The 26,489-nt window shown below is 56.7% G+C and overlaps 1 protein-coding gene across 8 annotated transcripts; it reads left to right on the top strand.

Moving 5' to 3' along the window:
* The first annotated feature begins 6 nt into the window (after nucleotides 1-6).
* On the top strand, nucleotides 7-18,794 carry MEAK7 (MTOR associated protein, eak-7 homolog). Of its 8 annotated transcripts, none has more exons than XM_059383499.1 (11): nucleotides 7-304; nucleotides 4,648-4,820; nucleotides 4,931-5,113; nucleotides 6,887-7,064; nucleotides 9,637-9,867; nucleotides 10,193-10,337; nucleotides 12,604-13,032; nucleotides 13,913-14,305; nucleotides 15,507-15,625; nucleotides 16,518-16,697; nucleotides 17,305-18,794. In XM_059383499.1, exons 4-11 carry the CDS (start codon nucleotides 6,912-6,914, stop codon nucleotides 17,416-17,418), a joined length of 1,764 nt encoding a protein of 587 aa, XP_059239482.1. In that variant the 5' UTR covers nucleotides 7-304; nucleotides 4,648-4,820; nucleotides 4,931-5,113; nucleotides 6,887-6,911; the 3' UTR covers nucleotides 17,419-18,794. The 8 variants fall into 8 exon arrangements, with proteins under 8 accessions (XP_059239482.1, XP_059239480.1, XP_059239487.1 ...); XM_059383497.1 differs by having other exon boundaries at nucleotides 4,926-5,113; XM_059383504.1 differs by lacking the exon at nucleotides 13,913-14,305 and having other exon boundaries at nucleotides 4,926-5,113.
* The last annotated feature ends 7,695 nt before the right edge of the window (nucleotides 18,795-26,489 follow it).

Here is a 26,489-nt window from a genome sequence, read left to right as displayed (position 1 = left end):
CCAGCCCGCTTCCAGCTCCTCCCCAGCCCGCTTCCAGCTCCTCCCCAGCCCGCTTCCAGCTCCTCCCCAGCCGCTCCCGCAGGCACCCGCCCCGTCCAGGCGCTGCTTCCGGTCCCCTGGCCCCGCCTCCGTCCACGCAGGCCCGCCCCACGAGATGCATGGCCATTGGCCAGCTCCTTTCTAGGCCTCGCCCCCTCAGCTTCCACGTCTGCTATTGGGGCAGACAGCTGCCCGTCAGCGCCGTCGCCTGGCAACGAGGGCGGGCTGCTCCGGGGGAAAAAAAACCAAGCGGGCAGCCTGACTGGTAGGTTCCGGTGCGTGCTCGGGCGGTGGGCTTCGGTGAGCTGGCTTGGGGGGCGCGGGCCGGCGGCGCGGGGCTAGCGGCCGATCCCGGGGAGGGGTCGGGGGAGAGGGCGCTGGACACGGGAGTGGGCCGGGACCCTGCACCTCCGGCTGCCCACTCCTCCGGGCCCCCGCGTGGGAGAGGCGGGGGGGCCCTCGGGGAACAGCTGCGACGGAGGGAGGGTCCCCTCGTGTGTCAGTCGGGGCCCAGAGTCCCCCCGCATCTTCTGCCTTTCGTGGGGTCGAGATCGGAGGGTCCCGGGGCTGTGGCCCGCTTTGGGGAGGGGCAGCGAGAGAGGCGGCATAGACGCGGGGTAACGGGAGCATCGGCGGGAGGGGACGTGGGGCTTGTACTGGACTGTGGGGGGCCTTGGGGGCGGTTTGTGCGGGCCACCCTTTACTAGCCTTGTCCCGGGAGAGCGGACCTGGTGGCTGGCCTGGCGCAGAGGGGAGGTAAGCAAAAGCCACTCCCAGGCAGATGATTCAGCCCGGCTCCTGGAGGAAGGGAAGCCAGCCGGGGGCAGGGGCAGGGGCAGGACCGGTCTGGCACCTTCCGGCCAGTGGGGACTCTGCACCCAAGCTGACCTTATGCAGAAGGACTGCTGCGCTGGGGTGTAAAGAGGGCTTGAAGCCCCGATGCCCAGATGAGGTGGCTGGACTCTCCGCAGAAACGGGGCACTGAGGGCCGGGTGACTGCTGTCAGGACAGTGGCCCCTTGGAGACAGCAGTGGGATCTTGGCAGGCCAGAGGGGAGAGCACCCCGAGGACAGGAGCAACTTGGGGAGCCCAGCCGGAACGGCAGCTCCGTTCTGCAGGAAAACTCCTGGCTCTCCCCCAGCACTGAGGGGGTCCCTTGTTGCTGGGCCCATCTGTCTCCATCTCTGGACCCCAAAAAGCGGAATGAAATGCCGTGTGTTAACCTGATTGAATCTCTTCCACCTCACTCCGGGGTTGGCGATTTGCTCATTGTACTGAAAAGGCTTAGTAACGTGGCCATAGTCCTCAAACCAGACGCTGTCAGAACTTGACCTCCGGGCTGCCCATCTTTGCTTCCACCATAACGGCAGCGTCCAGGGCCCCTCCGCGAGAGGCTGGCCCTTCAGTGCCCACCTTGGAGCTCTGCCCCACTGGCCTGAGTCTTGGAAAACCAGTTTGTCTCCTTCAGCCCTACTAAGGTTCGGGGCCAGGTGGTTTGTTGTGGGGCCTGTTTGCTGGGCAGGATACTTAGCCCCCTGCTTTCTAACCCCCCCCCACCCGCGCCAGCATCACAAGCAAGCCTTGTTGCCAGGTGGGCCCTGGGGGGTAGAATGACCCCCGGTGGAGAGCGTGATGTAAGGCGTCTTCAGTAGCATGGAGGTCCTTCCTCCTGGAAGAACTTGATAGACGTAAGCCCGAGCAAGGCTCCGGCCGGCCTGGGTTGCTGGATGCGCACCTTGCCAGGAGAACGGACTGTCTTACCTAAGGAGGTGCACCTGGGATGGTCCCAGGAGAAATCCGTTGTCAGGGACTGAAAGAAAGTTCAGGAAGTTGTATTTGGGGAGATGTAGGGGTGCATCGAAGGCCTTCATTTCTTCCCTAGAGTTGATTGGAGAGACTTAGGGCAGGATCCCCGTGACCGAGGCTGGGGTGTGTCAAGGGGCGGTCGGGGGGTGTGGGGTGTGGGGGACACCTGCTTCCGTGGCGGTGCCTTCGTCCCGGTCGGGGGATGTGGGGGCACCTGCTTCCGGGGCTGTGCCTTCGTCCCGCCCCGCAGACACCCGGACCAGTGGTACCAGTGGTACGGGGGCAGCACCCATCGCAGAGGCTGCTGTCTTCCCACCCTCACTCCGGGTCTGTAGCTCCTGCCTGAGGCAGGCATTTCGTGGTGTCTTTTCCTGGTGGTGCCCTGTACCCACCCCCTGCTGCTGGTCTGCACCTCCCTGTCCTGCACCTCCCTGTCCTGCTTCCTCAGCGGGAGGGCTGGTGGTGCTGGTCTGTTTTCAGACAACACAGGAGGAACCTGTTTAGCGGGTCAGAGCGGGAGGCTGGTGGGCTGGGAGGGGCAGATCAGGGGATCTTGCTCTGTAGCCTCTGGTTCCCCTCCCTGCGCCAGACCTGGCCTCGGTGGGCAGGGTTTGCACCCCAGCCCCTTTGTGCATGTGGTCCCCGCTGCCCAGGTGAGCCCCCTGTAGGAACCTGAAGACCGGCCGCAGCATGTCCCTTGGGACATCTGTGACTCTTGATTCCTGAGTTCTCTCCTCCCTGACTCGGCTGTTCTTGACCATCTCTCTCCACTGAACATCATTCCTGCAGGCTGGCACCTGCCTGGCCCCTCTGTGTCTGCCCGCTCTCTGTGACGGGGCCTGGCTGCGGGGAAACTGAATCACTGATGGAGGGAGTAGATGCAGAAGGGTCTGTGTGCTGGGGGAGGCACCACCTCTGGCCCCATAGTGGCACAGCCCCCACGTGCACTGTTCCCTCCTCTGGGACATGGAGTGGCATTTAAATGCTGGTGGCCTTTTAGCTCCAGGTGTCCCCCTTAAAGAGGCTGGCATCCCCCTAGTAGGGTGATTCCTGGGTTTTGAGCCGGGCAGGAGCTTTCTCCATATTGGGGGAATTGGGAGGCAAGGTAGTCAGATGGTGTCGCTGGTAAAGAGAGGCCGGAGGTGGCATTGGCTGGACCTCCTGCCCTTGACACTGGCTTTCCCTGGCGGCTTCTGGGTTAGCCAATGGGATTGCACATGTGGAGTCCCTCCATGGCTTGGGCCTGGTAGGGCCATGCGATGCGGGGATGAGGGCATCCAGGAGCCCATCCCTGGGTAGGCGATGGGTCGTGGTGGTCGAGCGAGTGGCACTAAGCCAAGGGGCCCCTGAGTGCGGTGGGGTTGGGAGTGAGTCCCGGTGGGGAAGCGCCTGGGCTCTCTCAGGCCCTGAGCTAGGCTGGCCTCCTGGAATTTGCACAGGATGCGCACCAGGCAGTAGGAGAAAGGGCCGGTGGACCTGACAGGCTGGCCGGGGTCACCACGGCACCTGCATGCCCCAGGGGGCTCAGGTGCTAGGGAGGTGGTTGGAAGACACAGTCTCTTGGGACTTTCAGATTGGAGCAGGCGAGTCAGGCGTGAACCTGGAGGGGTGAGTGAAGAGAGCAAGCAGAGGTGGTGAGGAAGAGCCTGTGCGCCTCTTCAGTTAAAGGCGACCATCCATTCTAGGAAAGTCAGGAACACCTGGCAGTCTTGGAACCCAAAGGCTGTGTAGGGTGGTGGTGTACAGAGGTGGAGAGTGCGGGCCTTCTGAGGCAGATAGGAGACTAGAGTCTGATGCTCCGAGTGGACCACATGCCTCTGTTGGACTCCAGCTCTGATGTGAAGCTGTGCTGATGTCTCAATCCTTCCCATCCCAGGGGGTGGCAAGACCTTCACCCCTTCCAGCCGTTTAGGTACGTCCCGGGCCTTCTCAGGTCCCAAACCTCCTGAAATGAAAAAGTTGATGATTTTTGGCAGGAAGCCCCTATCAGAGAACGAGATAGACTCACCAGGGTGCATTTTTATGCATTTACCATTTTCAGGACTTCCGAATAGCAAGATGAGGGGCGCAGGGACGGTCGTGTGACAAGATTTTTGGCGACTTGATAAATGAATTCAGATTTTGAGAGTGTCTTGAATTTCCCTGGTCCTGGTGGGGAAGTGTCCCTCTGACTACTTCTGCCTGAAGTGGTCGTGATGCATGCCGACCTGTGCTAGAACAAGGCAAAAGCAAGATCACACTGTACAGACCAAGATCAGATCACCCCGCAGGCTCCCTGGGTCGGGGAGGGAATGGCTGACCCTCAACCCCCTGCTGATAAACAGGAACACGAGGGCTCTTCCCAGGGATGGCTGAGCTTCCCCTCTCTTCCTCCTGCATCTGTGGGAAAGTGACGAACGGAACCAGTCCTGAGTCACAGCCGGTCCGGGCTGAGCTCCTCTCGTGTGCCCCAGCCCCACACCCGGCCCCCCGTGCTCTTCCCCAGGTGCCCGCGCTGCCTCGCCCAGCGGCTCAGGAGGCGGCCTGAGCACGCGTGCCCCTGCTGGCCTTCAGCGGGCGGCCATCTGTGTCCTCTTTTGTGTGACTCCTCCGGGGCATGACCTCGGGACGCTCCGTGCTGACAGCACGGGCTCGCGGTTCCTAGAGCGTCTCCCGTTCACGGCTGCGTCAGTGATGCCAGGAGCTTCTCCCTTTGCTCTGCGCGCTCTGCTACTCCTCCCAGATCAGCGGCGCGTTTACAAACCCGGCGACGGTGGCTCTTCTCCCCTTTGAGTCCTGCACAGTCAGGTGTTTTCTTCGCAGTTGGTGGGGCCGCGCCCCTGGAGGGGACCAGGCACCAGCTGGCACAGTCCCCCTCCTTCTAGAGAAGAGGAGGGCCTCGGGCAGACCGGCCCCTGAGCCCAGGGCTCGAAGTTTTCCTTCTTGGTCCTCACACGGCTGGGAAACTGGAGTGGAAGCACGAGATCAGGTGGCCCGTGAGTGACAGCCCCGAGCTGAGCCCCGTGAGCCCTGCTCTCCAGCCGCCTTCGCAAGTGCTCGGAGGTCCCTGTCCCAGTCCCTGCCTGCATCTTTCTCCGCAGGACAGATGGGTCCCCTGCCAGGACGGCTGGCATCAAAAAAATAGAGAAGTAATAGAAGCATCCGGGAGGAGATGGAGACGTGGGGACCCTCGCGCTTTGCTGCTGGGAACGGAAAATGGAACACCGTTTGGTAGTTCCTCATGAATTAAACATTGGGTCACCATCTGACCCAGTGACTCGGTTCCTAGGTAGGTACCCCCACAGCCTGAAAGCCGGGACTTCGCAGCAGCACTACTGACGATACCCAGTAGGTAGAGCTGGCCCAGCTGTCCAACAGCAGACGAACGAGTACACCCAGCGTGGTCTGGCATCTACCAGTGCTCAAGCCTACGGGACCGAGTGTGGACCCTTGTGCGGTGTGGCTGAGCCCCGAACCCCGGATGCTGCCGGAGAGAGGCCAGACCTGCAAGACCACAGATGGTGTCATTGCGTGTATGCAGAATGTCAGGGACAGGGGCGCCCGCAGACACGGCACATTGGTGGCCCTAGGGGCCAGGGGAGGGGTTGGGGAGGAATGGCTCATGGGCACGAGGTGTCCTTTGGGGGGAGCGACAAAAATACCTGGAACCTGGTGGAGGTAGTGGTTGCCCCGCACTGTGCGCCGCGTGCCGGTGAATTGTTCATTTTGAAGTGGTTAGTCTCACATTAAACGAATCTCTCCAGGAGGAGGAGGAAGAAAAATGAGGGCTGTACCCTGTTTGCCCTCAGGGTACTGATCAACCAGATCTTGGGGGGCCTGGGCTGGCCTGCCTTGACCTGGTGGGAGGCTGTTCCCTCCTGGGCTGGGGAAGAAGGTGCTTTTTTCCCCCAGTTTCACTGACGCTGGCTTCCAGGTGAAGTCTAGGGTAGGAGGGACAAGCCGCAGCCCTTGGCCTTTTAAGAGGTTTTTTCCTCTCTGGCTGTGCTTTTCGGTTGGACTCCCAGACCGGATGGCGCTCGACCCCTTTCTGTAATGGGGTCTGTGACGATGAACAAGACCCCCGGGCCTTCGGGTGCTTGTCTCTGTGACTCTCCTTTGAAGGTCAGGGGCACCTTCTCAGCCCTCTGCTTGGACTGCCTAGCCCAGTAGTCACCACGCCCTCTGTCGGAGGGCATGCTGATGCCCACTGCACACAGGAGCACGTGGAAGCGTGGAAGCTTCGAGAGCCTGCCCCAGCCCCTGCAGCTCCTGGGGCCAGAGGCAGGATCCCAGGGAGGAGCTTGTCCAGCCCCATGCTTGCTTCATGGGTGATATTCTCAAGGTGATTTTATTCAAGTACCTGTGATCACCCAGCTTTACAGACTTTCTTCAAGTTGGGTTTTGTTTTTTCAAGATTTTATTTGAGAGCAAGAGCATGAGCTGAGGGAGAGGCAGAAGCAGATGCCCTGCTGAGCAAGGAGCCCGATGCGGGACTCGATCCCATGACTTGATCTAAAACTGACAGAGACACCCAGGTGCCCCACAAGTTGGTTTTGAAAATAAGAGGAGTTCGAGGAACAAACAGACACTTCTACCTTTTAGGTACATGCGTGTAGGAACCATGTTTCCAAGTAAGTCTAGACTGGTTGCAGGCACGAGTGTGCTTGAGGAGACCGTGGGGGTCGGGGCTGGTTTTCCTGCCTGATATACATCCACTCCATGACTTAGTTCTAATGAGTTTTATTTTATTTGTTTTTATTTTTTAAAAGTTTGTATTTATGTATTTGTCAGCGCACACAAGCAGGGGAGGGGCAGAGGGAGGAGAAACAGGCTCCCTGCCGAGCAGAGAGACCGAGTCAGGACTGGATCCCAGGACCCTGGGATCACGACTGAGGCGAAGGCAGACGCTTAACCGACTGAGTCAGCCAGCGTCCCCAGCTCTGATGCATTTCGGCCGCTTTTTTGCACCTAAATCTATATTGACTAATTGACCGCGTATACCTACTAACATGTATTCTCTGTGAGCTCTCTAACTTGACCTCTAACTTGCTGTCTTCTGCAGAGAATCGTGCCGGACACGAAGAGGGATGGGGAACAGCAGAAGCCAGGCGGGGCAGAATTTTTGCTCCCAGTTCCTTCCCGAGGAGCAGGCGGAGATCGACAGACTGTTTGACGCTCTGTCGTCGGAGACACACGGCTCAGACACCTCGCCCAGGTCCTTCTCCCTGAAGGCGCTGAAGGCAAGAGCTGTGGGGGCCGTGAGGGTCGGGTCGGGTCTCAGCAGGTGCCCCACGCTGTGGTCCCTGCCCGCCGCGGCTCTCCCCTGCGGTCTGGCCAGTGTTTGGCAACAACGTCAAGTGCGTTCTCCGTAGAAGGCACGTGGTCTGCCTTTTCCGCTTTGCAGACTGCGGGATCTGTGGTTGCTCTGCTCTGCCTCATGAGTGCGGTGTTTGGGGGGAAGCTTTTTTTTTTTTTAAGATTTTATTTATTTGTTAGAAAGAAAGCGAGCATGGCAGGGGAAAGAGCAGAGGGAGAAGCAGACTGCCTGCTGAGCAGGGGGCCTGACGCCAGGCTCGGTCCCAGGACGCTGAGATCATAAGCAAAGGCAGACGGTTACCCGACTGAGCCACCCGGGCGCCCCTTGGGGGACACTTCTAACTTGAGGTCAACCACAGGGCCAGCGCTGCATTCTGGCTCTTAAAGTTTTGTCCCCTGATTTCTCTCCGAGACCAGGTAACTGGCTGCTTTCTCAGGTCTCGTGGGTCTGGTAACCACACTTTCTCTCTCTCTTTTTTTTTTTGGTAACTACACTTTCAAGTGTGCTTTGCTTTCAGATGTGTTTGTGAATGTTTCATGTCCTAGGATTTTTTTTTTTTAAAGATTTTATTTATTTATTTGACAGAGATCACAAGTAGTCAGAGAGGCAGGCAGAGAGAGAGGAGGAAGCAGGCTCCCCGCCGAGCAGAGAGCCTGATACAGGGCTTGATCCCAGAACCCTGAGACCATGACCTGAGCCAAAGGCAGTGGCTTAACCCACTGAGCCACCCAGGCGCCCTGTCCTAGGATTTTTATGGTACGTCTGACAAAATAATCTTCCACATTGAAGGTTTACCTGCCAAGGGGTGAAAACTGCCTGTTACCCCATCTTTTCATCCTGTCCGTGGGGCTTTTTCTTTTAAGATTTTATTTATCTATTGGAGACAGCACAAACAGGGAGGGGGCTCAGAGGGAGAGAGAGAAGCAGACTTTCTCCTGAGCACGGAGCCCAGTGTGGGCCTCCATCCCAGGACCTGAGCCGAAGGCAGACGCTTGACCAACTGAGCCGCCCAAGTGTCCCCCCATGGGGCTTTGTTAACAGCATGTTTGAGTGCCCAGCCTGAGCGAGACAGCGGCCGAGAGAGCCGCCGGCCCACCTTCCTGGGCGCTGAGGAGGGCTGCGTCGGGAGGGCAGTCCAGTCGCGTCCTCCTCCAGAAGGTGCAGGGTGGGAGCCGGTGGCGGCCTTGGAGGTCCCCCAACATGCTCCCGTTCCAGACAAGGAAACCGCCTGGGGAGGTTATCCGGGTCACAGTTCTGTGGGGGGTGTGTGTGCACTCGGGGGTGTACATGGACCTCCGCTAGACCCGGTCTGCTGGGTCATCCATGAAGCCGAAGCAGGTGGAACCCCAGGCCAGTTAACGGCGTGAGTGCAGGGCTGGGTAGCAGCGGTCCCGTGTGTGTATCGTAGCACACGGGGAAAAGGTGATCAGAAGACCCTGGTGACCGGGGAACGTTTCTTCTGGGGAAGCAGCAGAAGTTGCTTTTTCAAGAGAACCTGGAGACCACGGGCAGAAGTAGGACTCCTCTTGAGATGTGATGTGAGCTCTGGAGCCTGCCTTACGAGCTTGTGGATTTCCGTGTTGTCCCGGACGGCCGACGCAGGGAGCCATCGGAGAGAACCCGGTGTTGAGACCCTGCTCAGAGGAACTCGGGGCTCCTGGGATAGGCGTTGGCTCCGCCTGCCCGTAATCCCTGGAGCACATCGCACTGCTTGTGGGAGTGGAGCAGGAAAATGGTGTTTACAGAACGTTACTGGCAAGATGTTATTTAAGATTTAGTTTTAAAATGGGGGCGCCTGGGTGGCTCAGTCAGTTGAGCGTCTGACTCTTGCTTTCTGCTCAGGTCATGATCTCGGGGTGATGAGAGCGAGCCCCACATCAGGCTCCATGATCAGCAGAGAGTTTGCTTGAGATTCTCCCTCTGCCCCTCCCCCATGCTCGCTTCTCGCTTGCGCTCTCTTGGTAAAATAAGTTAAAAAAAGAATTAGATTTAAAATTTAAATAAAACTTAAGTAAAATTATATATTAAACACAAAGACTTTGGGTAAGAGGAGCTGGCTCCCCTATCTAGAGGAGAACAGATCAGTTACGCACACAAGTACGTTCCGTGGGTTAAGAAATTCAGACGTGCATGTGACCGCTGTAGTCTAGAGTGAACGTGGAAGCAGAATGAAGGGAAGGTGGTGGTCAGGGGCAGGAAGGATGTGACCAGTCTTGGGGGGACTGGAAAGTTCGGAGAACGGGATGGGAACAGACTGGAGGAGTCTGATGGCCAAGGTGAACCACAAGCCAGGACACATCAGGCATGTGCATTTTGGGGTGATGTGATTCTGTTGGGTGGGGGGGAGAGGATACACATGGGCTTTAGGAAGGTTGAGTGCTAGTGGAAGCATCTGGAAGCGGCAGTGGTCACTCTTGGTGCCTAGTCCTTTTCCTGTGATCCTACCACACCTAGTTCAACCCCGTCCAGCCTTTTCTCCCACTTGTTGCCAACAGAACCATGTTGGGGAAGCTCTTCCCCCGGAGATGGTCACCAGACTCCATGATGGCATGCGGAGGGTCGACCTGACGGGGAAGGCCAAGGGGCCCAGCGACAACGTCTCCCAGGGGCAGTTCACGGTGTCCATGTCCCGCCTATTGAAGGGAAACTCCGAGGAGAAGAGTCTTGTAATCCTGAAGATGATTTCTGCCACAGAAGGTCCTGTGAAAGCAAGAGAAGTCCAGAAGGTAGGTCATGAGGCCATTAGCAGCCATGCCAAGCAGCGTTGGGTGTTCCTCAGGTGGGGACTTGGGACGGTGGTGCAGCTGGTGGAGGCACATGGAGATGTCTCCCTCGGGGACTCTAGACCACATCACTGGTGAGGTCAGGACTTCTGGACAGAGGCCTTGGTGAAATAGAATTGGAACACCTACCCGGTGACATAATCTCTTCCCACGTTGTGGCCCATTGTAGTCGGCATTGAAGAGGTCAAGCGCCCTTCCCTGTGTTGCTAGGATGTAGGCTGTGGGTCACGGCGGAAACGTGACAAATGGTAAAACTGTGGTCTTGCAGTTCACAGAGGATCTGGTTGGCTCTGTGGTGCACGTGCTCAGCTACAGACAGGAGCTGAGAGGCTGGACCCAGAAGAGAGGCCCAGGCCCCCCCGCCAGGGTGCAGGCGTTGGCCGCCCAGCTCTTCTCCGAGATGGACGCTCAAGGCAAGTACCATGCACACCCATCCGTGGAGACCTTGACGCGGAGACTGGTGCCACACGGCCTCGGTCACTGTGGCCTTGTAGGGAAGTTTTGAAACACATAAATGTGAGTCGTCCAAGTTTGTTCCAGATTATCTTACCGGTTGGCCATGAAACATACTTTGTGATAAATATAAAAGGACTGAAGTCATACAAAGTGTGATTTTTCGACCACAGTGGATAAGAATTACCAATCAGTAATAAGAGGCATTTGGGAAAGTCACAAACATGCAGAAATTAATATAACGGTTCCTAGTATTCTTCATAATGGTTATTCTGCAGGATCAGTAGTGATGTCCCACTCTGATTTCTGATATTAGTCAGAAGGCTTAGACTTAGGTTTTTTCTTTCTTTCTTTTTTTTTTTAAGCTTTCTTTCTTTTTTTTTTTTTTTAAACTATTTATTTATCAGAGAGAAAGAAAGCATAAGTAGGGGGAGCAGCAGGCAGAGGAAGAAGCAGGCTTCTTGCTGAGCAGGGAGCCTGATGTGGGACCTGATCCCAGGACCCTGGGATCATGACTCAAGCTGAAGACAGACACTCAACTGACTGAGCCACCTAGGCGTCCCAGTTTATTATTTTCTTGATCAGTCTAGTTGAAGGTCTATCAGTTTTTGGTGGATGTTTTCACAGAGCCAGCTTTTTTTTTTTTTTTAAAGATTTTATTTATTTATTTGACAGAGATCACAGGCAGAGAGGCAGGCAGAGACAGAGGGGGAAGCAGGCTCCCCGTTGAGCAGAGAGCCTGATGCAGGATTTGATCCCAGGACCTGAGACCATGACCTGAGCAGAAGGCAAAGGCTTAACCCATGAGCCACGCAGGCGCCCCTCCAACTTTTGATAGAGTTGGTTTTTGCTGTCTCACTATATTCTTGTCTTTCTTTTTGGTTGCTTCATGTTTAGTCTGGTCTCCTTTCTCTAGTTTTCTGAGGTTGAAGGTTAGGTTATTGGCTGGAGATCTCTCTTTTTCAATATAGGCATTTACAGCTATACATTTCCCTCTAAGTACTGCTTTAGCTGTGTCCTGTAAGTTTTGGTGTGTTGTGTGTATGTGTTCAACCCTCTCAGCATTTTCTAACTTGTGATTCCTCCTTTGGTCTGTTGGTGACTTAAATGTGTGTTATTCGACTTCTCTCTGTGTTTGTGAATTTCCCAAATCGGCTTCTTTTGTTGATTTATAATTTCTTTTCATTGTGGTTGAAGAACATGCCTTGTATGATTTTAGTCCTTTAAAATTTACTGAAGCGTGCTTCATGCACTCCTGTACGATCTGTTCCGGAGTTCCAGGTGCACTTGAGGAGAATGCGTATCTACTATCATTGAGTGAGAAACCATATGCATTGGAATTTCCTTGGGATTTAAAAAAGCAATGAATCTCTGTGATGTGGTGAATCTCTGCAGAGTAGACTTATTTTTATAAAAACAGTATTTTATTATAAAGCTGGACTTCAAAAGGCGGTTTGAAAATGGTCCTGTTTCAAAATCAAGTGATGAATTTGGAACTTTGACAGGAGAATAACGTACTACATGTAAAATATCAGTGGTCGGCCTTCTGGAATCCCCACTGTATTCCCTCCCTTCTCAGAGGGTAAGCAATAGAAAACAAGATAGGGGGGTCAAGCGTAATTCCTAGTTAATGACACCCATCCTTCCCAGGTAATTGGCAGTGGGGGTATCTCGTAAGTTACCAGCCCCCGCCCTGACTTGCCTGGAGAGGGTCACAGTTCTAGGGCCTTTCAAAACAGCTGTGTTGGGTGGAAGCCCATCGAAGAATGGCTTTTGGCCTGGCTCTCTTGGGTACACCTGCTGGGGGCTTCAGGACCAGGTGTAGGGGTGAGGCCTGGCTCTCTCCTGGGCCTCTCGTGTGACTTGCAACGGGAAGAAAAGATGGGCTGAGATCAGTGCAGGCACCGAGGCAAGCCATGTGTGAAAGGTCAAATGTTCTAGCAGCCACGTGGAAAGAGTAAAAAGGAGCAGGGCAGTTAGTTCTAGGACGTCCGAAGGACGCTGGAGCATCGGTGATCAATATAAAAAGTGACAGATCTTGAGTTGTTTTCACACGGGATCTTCGGAACCGGGTGTGCGTTTTATACTTAGTGTGACTCTGTTCGGACCAGCCACGTGTCAGGTGCTCAGAAGCCACGCGTGGCTCCCACGTTGGGCTACCCGGGTGTGGGAAGTGGATGTCCAGGGACGCGGTGGCCACACGGCTTGGGTCTGCCCCTCCCCTAGGTGGCGAGAAACTTCCGGGGCCTCAGCAGCTGGACTGTGAGTGTGACCGAGCCATGATCGAGGCCTGGGTGTTCAGGGCCCCCCTCGTGGCCACGTTTCTGAGCGTGGTCATCCACAGAGGCTTCCTCCTCCTGCGCTCCCCCCTCGACCTGGCCGCCCTCATCCCCGAGCGTCACGTTGACCAGGAGAGGGTGTTCGAGAGCATCCTGGACGTCCCGTCGGTCATCTACCTCAACTCCCACCTGCGCCGCGAGCAGCAGCAACGTTGGCGGCTGCTCTTCTCGTCCGAGCTGCACGGACACAGCTTCGCCCAGCTGTGCGGCCGCATCACCCACCGGGGCCCCTGCGTGCTGCTGCTGGAGGACCACGACGGCCAGGTGTTCGGCGGCTTCGCCTCCTGCTCCTGGGAGGTTAAGCCTCAGTTTCAAGGTGAGACGGGGTCCCCCCCGGTGCCCGCGGCAGCTCTGTGCTCCTGGAGCATTGGGTCTCGTGGCTGCTGCCTGGGGACGCCTGAGCCGCCCGAGGGCGTGAGTGTCCGGAGCCTTTTCTTCGGCTCCTCCACGGGCTTCTCTGGACACGATGGGGAGGGCAGGAGCAGGAGATGCTGCTTTACGTGGTCTAGGGATTGTGGCAGCAGAGCAAGGGACACAGGCCAGGCATCCCCACCCTGGGTCTCAGGGGAGGAGGTGACACCATTATTAAACCCCGTGGGTCCAGGCTCCGGGGGAGGCAGGGCTGGGGTCACTTCTGCTCGTCCTGTCCGGTGGATGGCTCTTGTCCCGGGCCCTCCCCTAGCCCTGGACAGCCCGTTCCCCACCGGTGCATCTGTTCCGCGGGGTCTGCCTTTCTTCTCTGCCCTGGTTTTCCGGTCTTGGGATTTTTGTTGGCAATTCGAGCTCCCCTTGCGTGGCTTTCAGTGCACTGGGGGAAAGTCTCTGGAGTAAATTCTTCCCCTTCCTTAAAAAAATGTGCCCTGATCAACACTTTCAAGGATCATTCACCTCCCTGGTCATGGGCTTTTCTCAGACTCCGAGGTGCACCTGCCTTCCCGGGTCTGACGTCCCTGCGTGTGCCTTGACTGGTGGCCTTGGCTGCCCGTGTCCCCAGTGGGTCTCCCCAGTGGCGTATTGGGGGACTTGCCCAGAGGCTCTGAGACCCGATGCAGTCCCGCCCTCACACCCAGGAGCCCGGTTAATACCCTCCCTGTCCAGGTCCCTAGATGTGAGAGACCCATGCCACTCACTCCTTGGGGACAGGGACCGGGAGTCTGGATGGGAGGGTCCCGTGTCCACCCCCCACCTTCTCTTAGGTCAGTCCTGCCAGTGTTGCTCTTCTCCTGACCGGCCCCTGGTTTCCATCTTGCCTCCGGTCCATTTGCCACGGCCCAGCACGTCCGACGTGATGTCTTCTCTTGGGAGCCCTGAATGCTGCCTGCAGGGGCACGTATTGGATCTGAGCCTCATGACGGCGCGTGTGCCCCGCTGCTCCATCTCCGCAGACTTCCTGCAGGCTGGGCTCCGGCTCATTCTCAGACTGAGCACATCTGCTCTTGCTGTCCGCCTGATCTGTTTGCATGACCAGCTCCATGTTGGGACTCAGCCCGAGGTCCCTTCCTCCAGGAAGCCTTCCCAGAGTGGGAGGGTCATGGGTGCCCTGTGTGTCCTCTGTCGTGCTGTGCACTCTGCACACCTTCCCTCACGAGGCAAGGCTCTACAGGCCGGGAGGCCGTGTCCTGGTGCAGAGTTGACATGAAGGAGGTCGTCGTTGCGGGGCAGGGGCGGGGGCGGAGGGTTGGGAGTCGGGAGCTGAATCCCCGAGATCCTGTTGTTTCCAGGATTTAGTTTTCTCTGAGGTTGCGGACTATTCCAGATCTTTATCCACTGGTTGCTACTGGCTCTTCCCCACTGTGTCAGGGATCCCAAGACCACCCACGTGTCAGGGATTCCCTGGGAGGACCTGTGGGCCTCAGGGTATGGTCACCCTCGTGGCTGTGATTAATTAGAGCGAGAGGGCGTGGAATGAGGTGGGCAGAGGGACAGGCGCCGGCTTCCGGAGCCCTCTCTGGGGCTTCCACGGGATTCCCCAACAGTATTGTCCACCAGCAAGGGCCGTGAGGGGCTCGGTACCCCGCGTTTTCCTGAGGGGCCATTCACTAGAGTCCCCAAACCCCAGAGTCCCGGGAGGAAAGCAGGTGTCTATGCCAAGCACACTGTTTGCACGGGCGCCCCCTTTAACATTTCTGGGAGTGGGGGACCCTCCCCAAATCCACGCTCCCAGACGCCAGCCCAGGGACCTTTCCGGGGGCCACTGTCTCAGCCCTGCCTCATCCACGCACTTCTGCACCTCGCCTTCCTCGTCACGGGGTCTGGGGGGGTGAGCGGGGCATCCTCCCTGAGGATGAGCCCCGTTCAAGGCTTTGGGGAACAACGGGCCGCTGTCTGCGCGGTGGGAGGCTCTCGCCCGCGTCTCCAGCTCCTCTGGGATTAACTCCGGGTCAGCTCTGCTGGTCTTCGTGTTCTCCAGCAGCAGGAGCTCCCCGAGGACAGTGGGAAAACACAGTTGGCAGGTGTTCAGACTGGAGTCGCGCGGTCCTGGGGCCGGCGGGCGGGCGTCCAGCAGGGGGCGGCCTCGCGCCACAGATGCGGTCCCCTTCAGGGCCTTCCCACCGTGTCTGTCCTGGGAGCCGTCCTGACCTTGAGGTGCCGCCGTCCTGACCTTGAGGTGATGGAGCCGCCGGGCCGTCCCTTCCTCGCTGGTCACCGTTTCTGCGGTTGGAAGGCCCGCGGCTTTGGGCTCGGCAGCAAGAGGCTGGCTTTCCCCGGGCCCCGGTTCCCCAGAATTGTGCGACCCGGCGCTGCGTGGGATCGTTGACGCGAGCTTGTCCCCACTCTGGTGCCTTCCAGGGGACGACACGTGCTTCCTGTTCTCCGTCTCGCCCCGCATGGCCGCGTACACGTCCACGGGTTACAACGACCACTACATGTACCTGAATCACGGGCAGCAGACCATCCCGAACGGACTGGTACGGACTCAGGGATCCCGGGCTGTCCCACCTCCACGATGTCCTTCCTTCGGGGCGCCAGTCCCGACACGGCCGGGCCGTCGCTTTCCCCGCGAGCCAGGGGAGCCGCGGGCCTGCGCTTGCGGGTGTGGCCCACGGTCACTCCATTCTGCCCGGGCCTCAGTGCCGCGGCGAGTGACCGCTGGGACAGTTCTCGCCCGTGAGGTCGGGCCCTGCTGGGCGTGTCTGTGACTTGTGTGCAGAGGGTGGGTTCAGCCAGTTTCCCTGGGGTCACCTGGTTGGGCCGCGGCCTTTGTGGCTGGAGGTGAGCTGGAGAGGGGCACGCCCAGATCTGTGCTCCTGGAAGCCATCGGGAGCAGTCCCGGGGTGACTCAAAACTGGGGCTCCCGTCGGGGTGAGCGTACCTCCCGTCTGTTCGTTCCGCAGCCCGGAGGCTCAGCCCTGGGAGGAAGAGGGTGAGGGTGCAGGCCAGGGGCGGAGCTGGGATGGGTGTCCCCACACTCTCTAGCCCAAAGCAGTTCCCGAGTGCCTGCTTGGTTTGGCTGGGAAATGGGCCTCCTGCCAGCACCACAGCCGATTCCTTTCCTGTGCTGCGCAACCCAAGGCACCTTCTGGGAAAGCCCAGCTCTGTGCTTGCAGAGTGGAGGCCAGAGAAGGGTGGGCTGGCCTGTCTGGGCGGAAAGGGCCCCCGTGCTCTGCTCTTTCCTGGGATCACCATGAGGTTCCTGGGGGGGGGCCCTGAGGACCCCAAACACCTCCCAGAAAGGACAGTTGGGTGTCCTCCAGTAGGTCCTCGGGAATCGCCAGAAGTCAGCCTGAGGGAGAAGCAGCCCGGGAGGTCTGGTGGTTTCCACTGAGGCAGCTGTGCTCCGCACCCCGCCCCCCCCAACAGGGCATGGGAGGACAGCACAACTACTTCGGGCTGTGGGTCGATGTGGATTTCGGGAAAGGACACAGCAAGGCCAAGCCCAAGTGCACCACCTACAACAGCCCTCAGCTGTCGGCCCAGGAAAACTTCAGCTTTGAGAAGATGGAGGTGTGGGCCGTGGGGGATGCCTCAGGGTCGCAGCAGGTGAGCGGGGGCCACTGTTCAGCTCTCTCCAAGCTGCCCCTTTCACTGCTCCGTCTGGAGGTCGTTTATCCTAAACTCGGTCCCAACAGCTGCTGCTGGACACAGAGATGCTCGTGGACGCGCAGCAGGGCCGGGAGTCCCGTCGCAGTCCCTGGGGTTTCATAGAGTGAACCCTCCTGGAGGCGGGGCCCTGCCCAAGGCTAGAAGCTGGGGGGTGTGTGGCGTGTCTACAAGGTGAGGGAGGTCCGGGCTCCCTTCTCGTCCTGTGGTTCTGCAGTGAGCCATCCCCGGGCCCTCTGTGCCCCGTGAGCTCCCAATGATGGCGTCCCGGGGTCAGAGCGCCAGAGCCCCTCGGTGTTTTCAGGAGGTTGACAGTGCTGCCGTGAGCTCAGTGTCAGCAGGACGTCCGGGCTCTGTGCCGGCTCTCGGGGACGTCCGGGCCCCGTGCTGGCTCTCGGGGACGTCCGGGCCCCGTGCCGGCTCTCGGGGACGTCCGGGCTCTGTGCCGGCTCTCGGGGACGTCCGGGCTCCGTGCCGGCTCTCGGGGACGTCTGGGCTCTGTGCTGGCTCTCAGGGAGACTCTCACATCCCTTCCTTTCCTCCCAAGGCCAAGAGCAACAAGAGCATCCTGGACGTGGACCCCGAGGCCCAGGCCTTGCTGGAGATCACCGGGCGGAGCCGCCACAGCGAAGGGCTCCGGGACATCCCGGAGGCTGAATGAGGAGGTTTCCCCGAGCTCGGGCCTGCCTGGGTGCTGGCGCCTGGACAGAGGGCAGCCTGCGGGGCCCTCCCCATGGCACGCGTTCAACACAGGGCCGCGCTGGCCATGTCCAGCTGGTCTGGGACGCGCTGAATCGGAACCCAGTAAAATTCCTTTGGTGCCGCATGTGGATTGGTGGGTACACTTCGCAGGAACCCTGGGTGTCGGTTGGCAGCTTAAGACTTACAGGCTGTTTCTTGTCCCTGAAATCCGGAGACACGGACGCTTGAGACCTCCGCCCGAGTTCGCGTCTGCTGGGCTCGCATGTTCCGGCCGTGCAGGGCAGGGCTCCGCCAGCCAGGGTCACCTGGCCCCCCACCGGCTCAAGCCACTGCAGTTGAAAACACGTCTTGATGTTCCCTTCCAGCTAGTAGAGGGCGGGCACGTTGGGCTGTGAGTCTCCGTGCCTTTTGGGAGCAGCTTCCTATGACCGGAAATTTGGGTATTTATCAAAAAGCACCAACAGCAAGAAAGCAGATGACCCCACAGGTGCTTGTAATAAGGTCCCCTCTCCCTCGCACCCTCGCAGCTGCTTTTAAATGAGTCTGTGCCACAGTCTACACGGGTTCCAGGCAGTTCCACTGCTAACTTAAATGGGATTTCGGAAGCTCTGAGAGGTCCTCTGGTATGAATTAGTGGTGAGTAACTTGACCCTACTGGCCTGGGTTCCTGACCACTGCCTCCCGGTGGCCCCCAAAGGCGTGACGGGTCCTCTGACAGCAGGGACTCACTTGAAACGGACTTGAGTGATCCCGGCGAGCCACCGAGACTCTGGGTGAGGGTCTGAGGCGGGGCCGGGGAATCGAAGCCTGCTTCGAGAGGTCCCTCCTTCCCGGATGGAGCCGTGGGCTCGGCTCTGAGACCTACACCTGGTTCTTGGGTCTTTCGCTGTCAACTTGAACTTTCTGGAGATGGGACGGATATGGGGCCTTTCATTCTAGAACCTTCCTGCTGAGAAGCCACAGTAAACCAAGCTGTTCGCATCTGGCAGGTGTGGCCTTTTCTCCCAGGGGGCTCCCCAAACTTTGCCCTTAGCAGTGCCCCCCGACTGAGCAGAAGGCCTTGCAAATCAGCTTCTAAAAGAAAAATGTGTGTCCAGACTACGCAGAGGGGCGGCCTGACCTGGACATAGTCGTGATCGATTTTCCTCCTGAAAGGCCAGTTTTTCATAAGCTGCTCAGGTACATTGTGGGGTCTCCCCAGCCGGTGGGGTAGAAACCGGGGAGGGGAGGCTCCTCGGATATCCTGACCATAAAACCAAAGAGTTCGGTCGGTCCTGCTCCTTCCATCGGTTCTGGAATTTCTTTTGATTAAAAAAGCAACTGAATACCTCACTAGTAACACGTCTGTTGGTGTTTGTACCTCGAGCCCCATCGTCTGGCTGTCAGGCTTGGATTTTGTTGGTGGACGCCCTGTGTCTTGGGTCTCTCGTCGTCAGAGGGCAGGTGACAAGCAAGGACCCGTTCACCAGGGGGGCACGCGCACACAGGGCAAGGCAGGGTCCCAGCCCAGGCGCTCGGCCCGCTGGGGGGGTGCGGCCCTGCCAGTGGGCTTGTCTCACTGGGAGGATCTCCGCACACAAACCTGTTGAGGGGTCGCCGCAGCTAGGACCACCGGACCTGGGAAACCCCAGGCCTGGGACACACACGGAGCTGGTTTTACCAGCTTACAGGGTTCTTCCACGCAACAGAAATAAGGATTCGGGACAAGTTTCTCTGTAAGTGAAGCTCAGTCAGGGCCCCAGAAGGTGCTGGAAGGAAGAGGTAAGAGGATGGGGGTCCGTGGTGTCAACATGGCTTCCGTGGCCGGGACCGTGGCTCTGTGGCCGGTCGTGGCTGTCGCACCTCTCCCAGAGTGTGTCTCGATGGGATTTTTGTCGGGACAAGTGAACTTTTAGGAGTTGAATCGTTGAATCAAAAGATGCTTCTTAATTTAGATGCTGACCGACGAGCAAAGCTCTCGAGTTCGGTTTATGTCCTGACGCCCCTCCGTGCCTGTAGGCCGTGGGTCCCGACAGCGTGTTAGGACGGTCTTCGTGGGCCTGGCGTTTTCTGAGTGACCGTGTGGCTTCGGCTGTCAAACGCTGCCTGGGGCCTGCCCTCCACCGGGTTCTCTGGGACGCGGGTTTTCTTCGGACCGATTTGCAAGAGTGCCTGTTCGAAGGAAGCATTTGTTCGCTGAGTATTTTTTCCAGTTTGTTTGGCTTTATTTTTGTATGTGCGAATGACGCATCTGTCCCGTTTACCAGCATTTCCTCTTAAGGCTTGAGATTTGCAGTTTGCTTAGAAAGCTTTTGTACCCCCACTCTGGGATTTAAAAAAAAAACAAAAACAAAATCCTGTTTTCTTCTGCTTCTCTGCTCTTCTCTCCTTCTAAATTTTTGATCCATTCAAGACGTAATTTGAATGTTCCTCTGTCTTGCCCCCCAATGGATTCTAGTATCTTTTATATTTAATGGTATGTTTCTTTCCCACTGACTTAAAGTACTGCTTTCTCGGGGCACCTGGGTGGCTCAGTGGGTTAAGCCTCTGCCTCTTGATTCGGACTCAGGTCATGATCTCAGGGTCATGAGATCAAGCCCCGTGTCAGGCTCCTCACTGGGCGTGGACTCTGCTTGGGATTCCCCCCCACCTCCGGCCCCTTCTCCACCCCCTCCCCAAAGTAGGAGAAGGGAGCCAGGGGAGGGCGAGGAGGACCACGTTCTCTTCCCCTGCGTTTCTCTACGAACTCTGGTCTCTGCTTCATGCGTTAAGAACGGGAGTTTGATGATAAGAAGAAGAGCTGTTCCCCGCGGACTTCTCTGTTTTGGAAATTTCCTTCCTGTGCCGGCCTGTTTGCTTTCTCTGACCTTGGATAACCGCTCTAAACAGTCAGGCTGCGTTTCGGGGATGGCGCTCCCTGGGCATCAGTGTAGGCGGAGCTGACACCTGGTACAAGCGGCTTCCTCCTGCCCCAAGGACGGAACATCTACGTTTGCCGTCTAGATTTCATTGCTGGTGCTGGATTTGCCCGTGGACTTTTACCCCTGATGGTCGACTGAACTTAGGAACGTTTTTAAATTTCTCTGCCTAGTTTTGTTCCCAGATACTTTGCTGGACTTTTTGGTCTGGGGGTTTTCAACCTGGGGTCTGCGTCAGAATGTTCTAGAAGGCGTGCTAAAGGGCAAGGCGGTAGGGATCCCTCCGACCCCAGCTGAGTTTCTGACTCGGTAGGGCTGGGGCGGGAGCGGAGGGTGGACATTTCTAATGACTCCCCAGGCTGGTTTTGGCTCCCGTGATCCCTTCTTTTTCCCTCCAGCCTTCCTGGCCCGCGCACAGTCAGTGAGCCGTCAGTGAGCCCGTCAGTGAGCCCGCTCACTCTGATTGTGTGGCCTGCAAATGAGGGTAGTTTCCCTGCTCTTGGGATTTCTAGATCTTTTCTTTCTCTGGGTTGACCGAATCAGCAAATACCTTCAGAATTTCAGTAGCGACGATGCCCCTTCCCACTCCTGACTTTAATGCAAATGCGTCTGGTCTCTTATCGTGAAGCAGATGCTGGCTTTGCAGATAGATTTTTGTGTAAAGGAAGGATTCCTTTATTTGTATTTATGTTAAGAGTTTTATCCAGATGTTGAATTTTTATTATTATTATTATTTTTAAGATTTTTCTTATTTATTTGACAGAGATCACAAGGAGGCAGAGAGGCAGGTGGCAGTGGAGGCAGGGGCGGGAAGCAGAGAGCCCCTCGCGGGCCTTGATCCCAGGACCCTGAGGTCATGACCTGAGCCGAAGGCAGCGGCTTTAACTCACTGAGCCGCCCAGGTGCCCTTATCTAGATGTTGAATTTTATGAAAAGTTTTCATTTTCTTTTCTACCACCCACGATTGTCTGATTCAGAGTTTTTTAACCAAGGATACCAAGGAGTCGTGCGTCAGGCACTGAGCTGCGTCCGTATGTTAACTGACACGCTTCGAACGTGCGAATTCCGTGGGTCTGTGCTCCCTACTTTTGTAGCCGTGTGTACAAAGGGGTTGGTCTGTAGTTTTGTTTGGTTCTGATTTTAAAATTAAATTTAAATTGTGCCGGCCTTACAAAAAGAATTTAGAACTTCGCTTTTCTGCAGGTTCTAGAAAAAAAGCAAAAGGAAGTCCTTTGAGGTCTGGGTCAGATTCGTCAGGAACTTTTTGGTTTGGTGGGCAGGAGGGGTGAGGTCTTCAGAACCTCGTCCAGGTCTCTTATCAGCTGGGTGGGTTTAAACCTCTGCTGGGGTTCATTCCAATGATTTTTAAATTTTTTAAAAAGATTTTATTTATTTGTTAGAATGCGGGAGTGGGGGTGGGAGGGGGAGTGGGAGAGGGAGAAGCAGGCTTCCCACGGAGCAGGGAGTCCAACTCCGGGCTTGATCCCAGGACCCCGAGATCATGACCTGAGCCGAAGGCAGATGCTTAACCCACTGAGCCGCCCAAGCGCCCCTGATTTTTAAATGTCCCGGTAGGTCTTTCACTTTATATAAGTCTTCAAATTACTGTACGTGGGGTTGACCGGAATACGTGAAGTCTTCTGTAAGTTGTGGGTCTTTAGTGGCTGTCACTTTCCCTACATGAGGTTGTACCAGTTTTGCTTAAGTTAATTTCACGTGCATGGCATCTCCTCCAGGTTATTTTTCAAATTCGAGTTGGTCGTCCAGTTACTGAATAGAGTGAAAGCAGGTAAGTAGAAGGCTTACTTTCTTCCGTGAGCTCGGCCTTCTGCAGCAGCACCGCGTCGGCCCGAGAGGCCTGTGTGTGTGGTTCTAGTTCTTACTCTGACTTCCACTTAGACCCCAGAGTTTTAGTCTTTTCATTTTTATTTATTTATTTTTTCACCCTGAATACTCTCCACATCTTGTGAAGGACGCGTCAGCTAGACTTCTCGGCATCAACTGTATTGTCTTTTCCTTTTTTAAAAAAATTTTATTTATTTACTTGACAGATCACAAGTAGGCAGAGAGGCAGGCAGAGGCGGAGGGGGACGCAGGCTCCCCGCTGAGCAGAGAGGCCAATGTGGGGCTCGATCCCAGGACCCTGGGATCATGACTTGAGCCGAAGGCAGAGGCTTTAACCCACTGAGCCACCCAGGCGCCCCTAGACCCCAGAGTTTTAAACTTCCATGCGCTGGAGAATTCTCGTACAGATGGTGGTGTCAGTTTTCACTTTGCTGACGGGTGATTCAGAGATCCGGGTGTTTGCCGTGGCCTTATGCGTTGCTGGTTGACCTCCGCCTGGACCTCCTGGACACTTCCCGAGGCCTCCCCTCTCCTGTGGCCTCCGCGACTGGGCACCGTGTGGCACGTGCCCGGCCCCACTCGAGTTTCAGTGGCGACTGCATCTCGTTAAATCCCCTTCCTTGTCTCGCCTGATGCTTTTGGCCTCGATTTTCATCTTGTCTGACATTGTCGCCCCCGTGTGTGTGTTTGCCTGGTGACCTTAGCTCGATTTTTTCGGAGTCTGGTTTTTTTTCCTTACAAACTTTGAAATAATTTAGACTGACGCAGGTTGCGGAATGAGTCCTGGGAGTTCCCGTGGACCCCTCCCCCAGCTTCCCCTAATGACAGCGTCTTCCCGGTTCCCAGCAGTTCCCCAAAGCGGGCCACTGGCGTTGGTGCAGCCGTCTGGGCTCAGCAGCCCGCCTTGCTCGGATGCCGCAGGTTGTCCCGTAGCACCTGCTTTTAGGCAAGGTCAAGGCTAAGGGCAAGTCCTCCAGGTGGCGAAGCTGCCCAGGCCTTCCGACCCACCGACCGTTCAGAGGGTTCCCAGCGTTCGCGCCGGGTTGGACAGTTCGCCGGAAAGACGGAACTCGGGAAGCCCGACGTACTGTTGGTGAGGCTCGGCCCGGGAAGGGTGCAGATCCGAGCCGCCCGAGGGTCGGAGCTGGGCGTGGTCCAGGAGCAGCGCCCCGGGGCCTCCGCTCCGTCAGTCCGTCTAGAGAATCACCAGGCCTGGGGGGCCTTGGGGACCTCCGGCACCACCGGTGACACGGTATAGAGCCCCGTAACCGCCGCTACCACGGCTGGGCCCTGATGCGCCGCCGCCAAAACTCGTTCTGCTGCCCCGCTGCAGGCCCGCCCCGAATCCCGAATCGCCGTCGGTGTCACCCAGACGACGGGAGGTCAGTACCGGGAAGACTGGTCTGTCACTCCTGGTCTGTCACTCGGTGCGGCAGCCCGGAGACCCCGGGATGCCACGTGCCCGGGCCGGGCCTCGCCGCTGGAGGGGGCTGCTGAGGCCTCCAGCGCTCCTGTGCGGGCGCCTGTGCCCGCGGGGTGCGTCCCTGCGAGGGCGATGCTGGTCCCCGACTAGGCGCGGGTTGAACCTGACAGACGCGGGGTCCGCGGGCTCTGCCGAGCGGGGCGGCGCGCACCTGCCCTCCGGCCGCACGGGGTGGGGTGGGGGGTGCGGGGGCTGCGGCTCCTCCGCTTCGCCAGGTGTGCGGCGCGCCCCCTTGCGGGCTAAGGCGGAATGTCACTCCCTGTGTGAACGCCCGGCGGCCGACTTCCGCCCTCTTCCTGTTGGATCCGTGTTAGATTTTTTTTAAGTTTTTTTTAAAAATATTTTTAAAAAAGATTTTATTTATTTATTTGACAGAAATCACAAGTAGGCAGAGAGAAGGGGAAGCAGGCTCCCCGTGGAGCAGAGAACCCGATGGGGGGGCTCGATCCCAGGACCCTGAGATCATGACCTGAGCCAAAGGCAGAGGCTTAACCCACTGAGCCACCCGGGCATCCCTGAAAGAATTATTTTTTATTCAAGTATCATTTAGTGTTCCTAGTTGCAGGTGTGCAATATAATGATTCAACAATCCTACGTATTTCTCAGTGATCATTAAGTGCAGTGAAGGTGCGGCGTGGTGTCGGTTCCGCAGCTGCTGTAGGTGCCTTTGTGCCCATCACCTGTTCCCCACGTGGCCCACCGCCTCCCCTCTGGGAACCGTCAGTGTGATCTCTATAGGTAAGAGTCTGTTTTGGGTTTGTCTGTTTTTCCTTGTTCATTTGCTGTTTCTGAGGTGCACGTAGGAGCAGAACCGTCGGCATCTTTCTCTTATTTCACTTCGCGTTATACTTGCTGGGTCTGTGTTTCTGCAGATGGCAAGAGCTCCTTTTTTGAGATTTTGTTTGTTTATTCGAGGAGGAGTATGGTGGAGGGACAGGGAGACCCCCCGCTGAGCAGGGAGCCGGACACGGGCTGGATCCCAGGATCCCGGGATCATGACCTGAGCTGAGGCAGACACTTCACCAGCTGAGCCCCCTAGGCGCCCTAAGACCTCATTCTTTTTATAGCTGGGTAATGTTCTCGGGGTGCCTGGGTGGCTCAGTTGGTTAAGTATCCCAACTCTTGATTTCAGCTTAGATCTTGTTCTCGGGGTGGGAAGATCGAGCCCCCCATCGGGCCCGTGCTGGGTGAGGAGCTGCTTAAGATGCCCGCGCCCTTTCCTTCTGTGCCCCCCAAACCCCCTCCCATTGAGCACACGTGCTCGCTCTCTCCCAAAAGCGGGGCGCAAGGTCTCATTCTCTCTCTGGCTGAGTGATACTCCTTTGGATGTGTGCCACATTTTCTGAGTCCGCTCATCTGTGGATGGACCAGACGCTGCTTTCGCGTTTTGGTCATTATAAATAATGCTGCAATAAACACGAGGGCAAATGCCTTTTCGAGTTAGTGTTTTTTCATTTTCATTGGTTCCTCGGAAAGTTAAAACTAGAATCACCACAGGACCCAGTAATTCCACTACGACAGATTTACTGTTTCTCTTATCTTTTAGGGATGGTCTCACGGGGTCATGTCTACGAACTCTGCCGAATCCTAGATCCCAAAGACTTTTTCCCTCTTTTTCTTCTGGGTTTTCATCTGGGGCTCACTTTGAGTTCGTTTTAGTGGAAGGCAGGAGGCTTGAGTCGAGGGTGGCTTTCTCGGTGTTCCAACGCCATTTATTGAAATGATGATGTTTTCTTCATTAACTTGCTTTTGGATTGGTGTCCAGTGTCACAAGATTTCCTTTTTGGGGGAACGGTTTAAACTACGTCGCTGACCTTAGAAGTCTGGGGACTAATCAGATCACTGCATAGTAACGTGTTGCAGTCCTCCGTGGTTTTCACGGAATTGCTTTATTTAACCTGTTGAATTTCTGTGCCTGAGGGTCTCAGGATTCCTGCTGGAGTATCTTCAGGGAACTGTCGTGATCAGCCACGTCCTTCCCAACATGAGCCATCTGTCTTTTTCCTTTGGCTAACCCTCTAGCAAGACTGGCCATTCTTTTGGTATCTTCGAGGAACTAGCTTTTGATATGATTTTTGTCCAAAATCAAAAATCTTGGACTCCCCTGCTTTCTGCTGTTTCCTGTTTTTATTTTGGTCACTGTCCCTCTGCTGCTGATGGGTACGTGTTCTAGAAATGAGAGTCAAGCTCAGTTGCTTCAAAGGTGTTCAGGTCTGCAGCATTTTGGTGAAAAGACGGCTTACAGTTGCATGTGATCTGATTGATGCATTTTACTTTAGAGTCTGCAGTTGGGGTCTTAGGTAGCAAGGTCTCACCTGTCCCTGGTAGTAGTAGTTACTGTTTTCTCTTTTACGCGGACAGTCTACCGGGGGCTGTTCTGTACGGCGTGTTAGTGAGGGATTTCTGGATAGGAGTAAAGACTAAGAGTACCTTTTGATGCTGTTACTGCAAGCATTGGTCAACCCCGGTTCTTTTTGATGATTTAAGGGGCAACACGGTGCTGGGAGGGGCCCCTGAATCCGACCCCGGTGAGCCCCAGGCTGTGGGGGTGGCCAGAGTCGGCCTGCCCTGCTCAGGAGTTAGCAGGGCTGGGCAGCTGCTGGGTGGCCATCACCCCTGCCTGAATGTCTTCCTCTCCAGGCCGCGCCCTCGATCATCTTTGCGGTGGGATGGCACCTGTGCGTCTCCCCATTTAGCTCTGGTGTCCCCAGTGGGGGTCACGGCAGGGTTGGGGGAGGATAGTGACCCCAGGCCGTGCATCTTCCTTCTAAGGAATCTGAACTTTGCCTGGGAGCTGCAGGGGTC

The sequence above is a fragment of the Mustela nigripes genome, chromosome 17, assembly GCF_022355385.1.
Source record: "Mustela nigripes isolate SB6536 chromosome 17, MUSNIG.SB6536, whole genome shotgun sequence".
NCBI classification, from domain to species: Eukaryota; Metazoa; Chordata; class Mammalia; order Carnivora; family Mustelidae; genus Mustela; species Mustela nigripes.
This window is presented reverse-complemented; position numbering and strand designations above follow the sequence as displayed.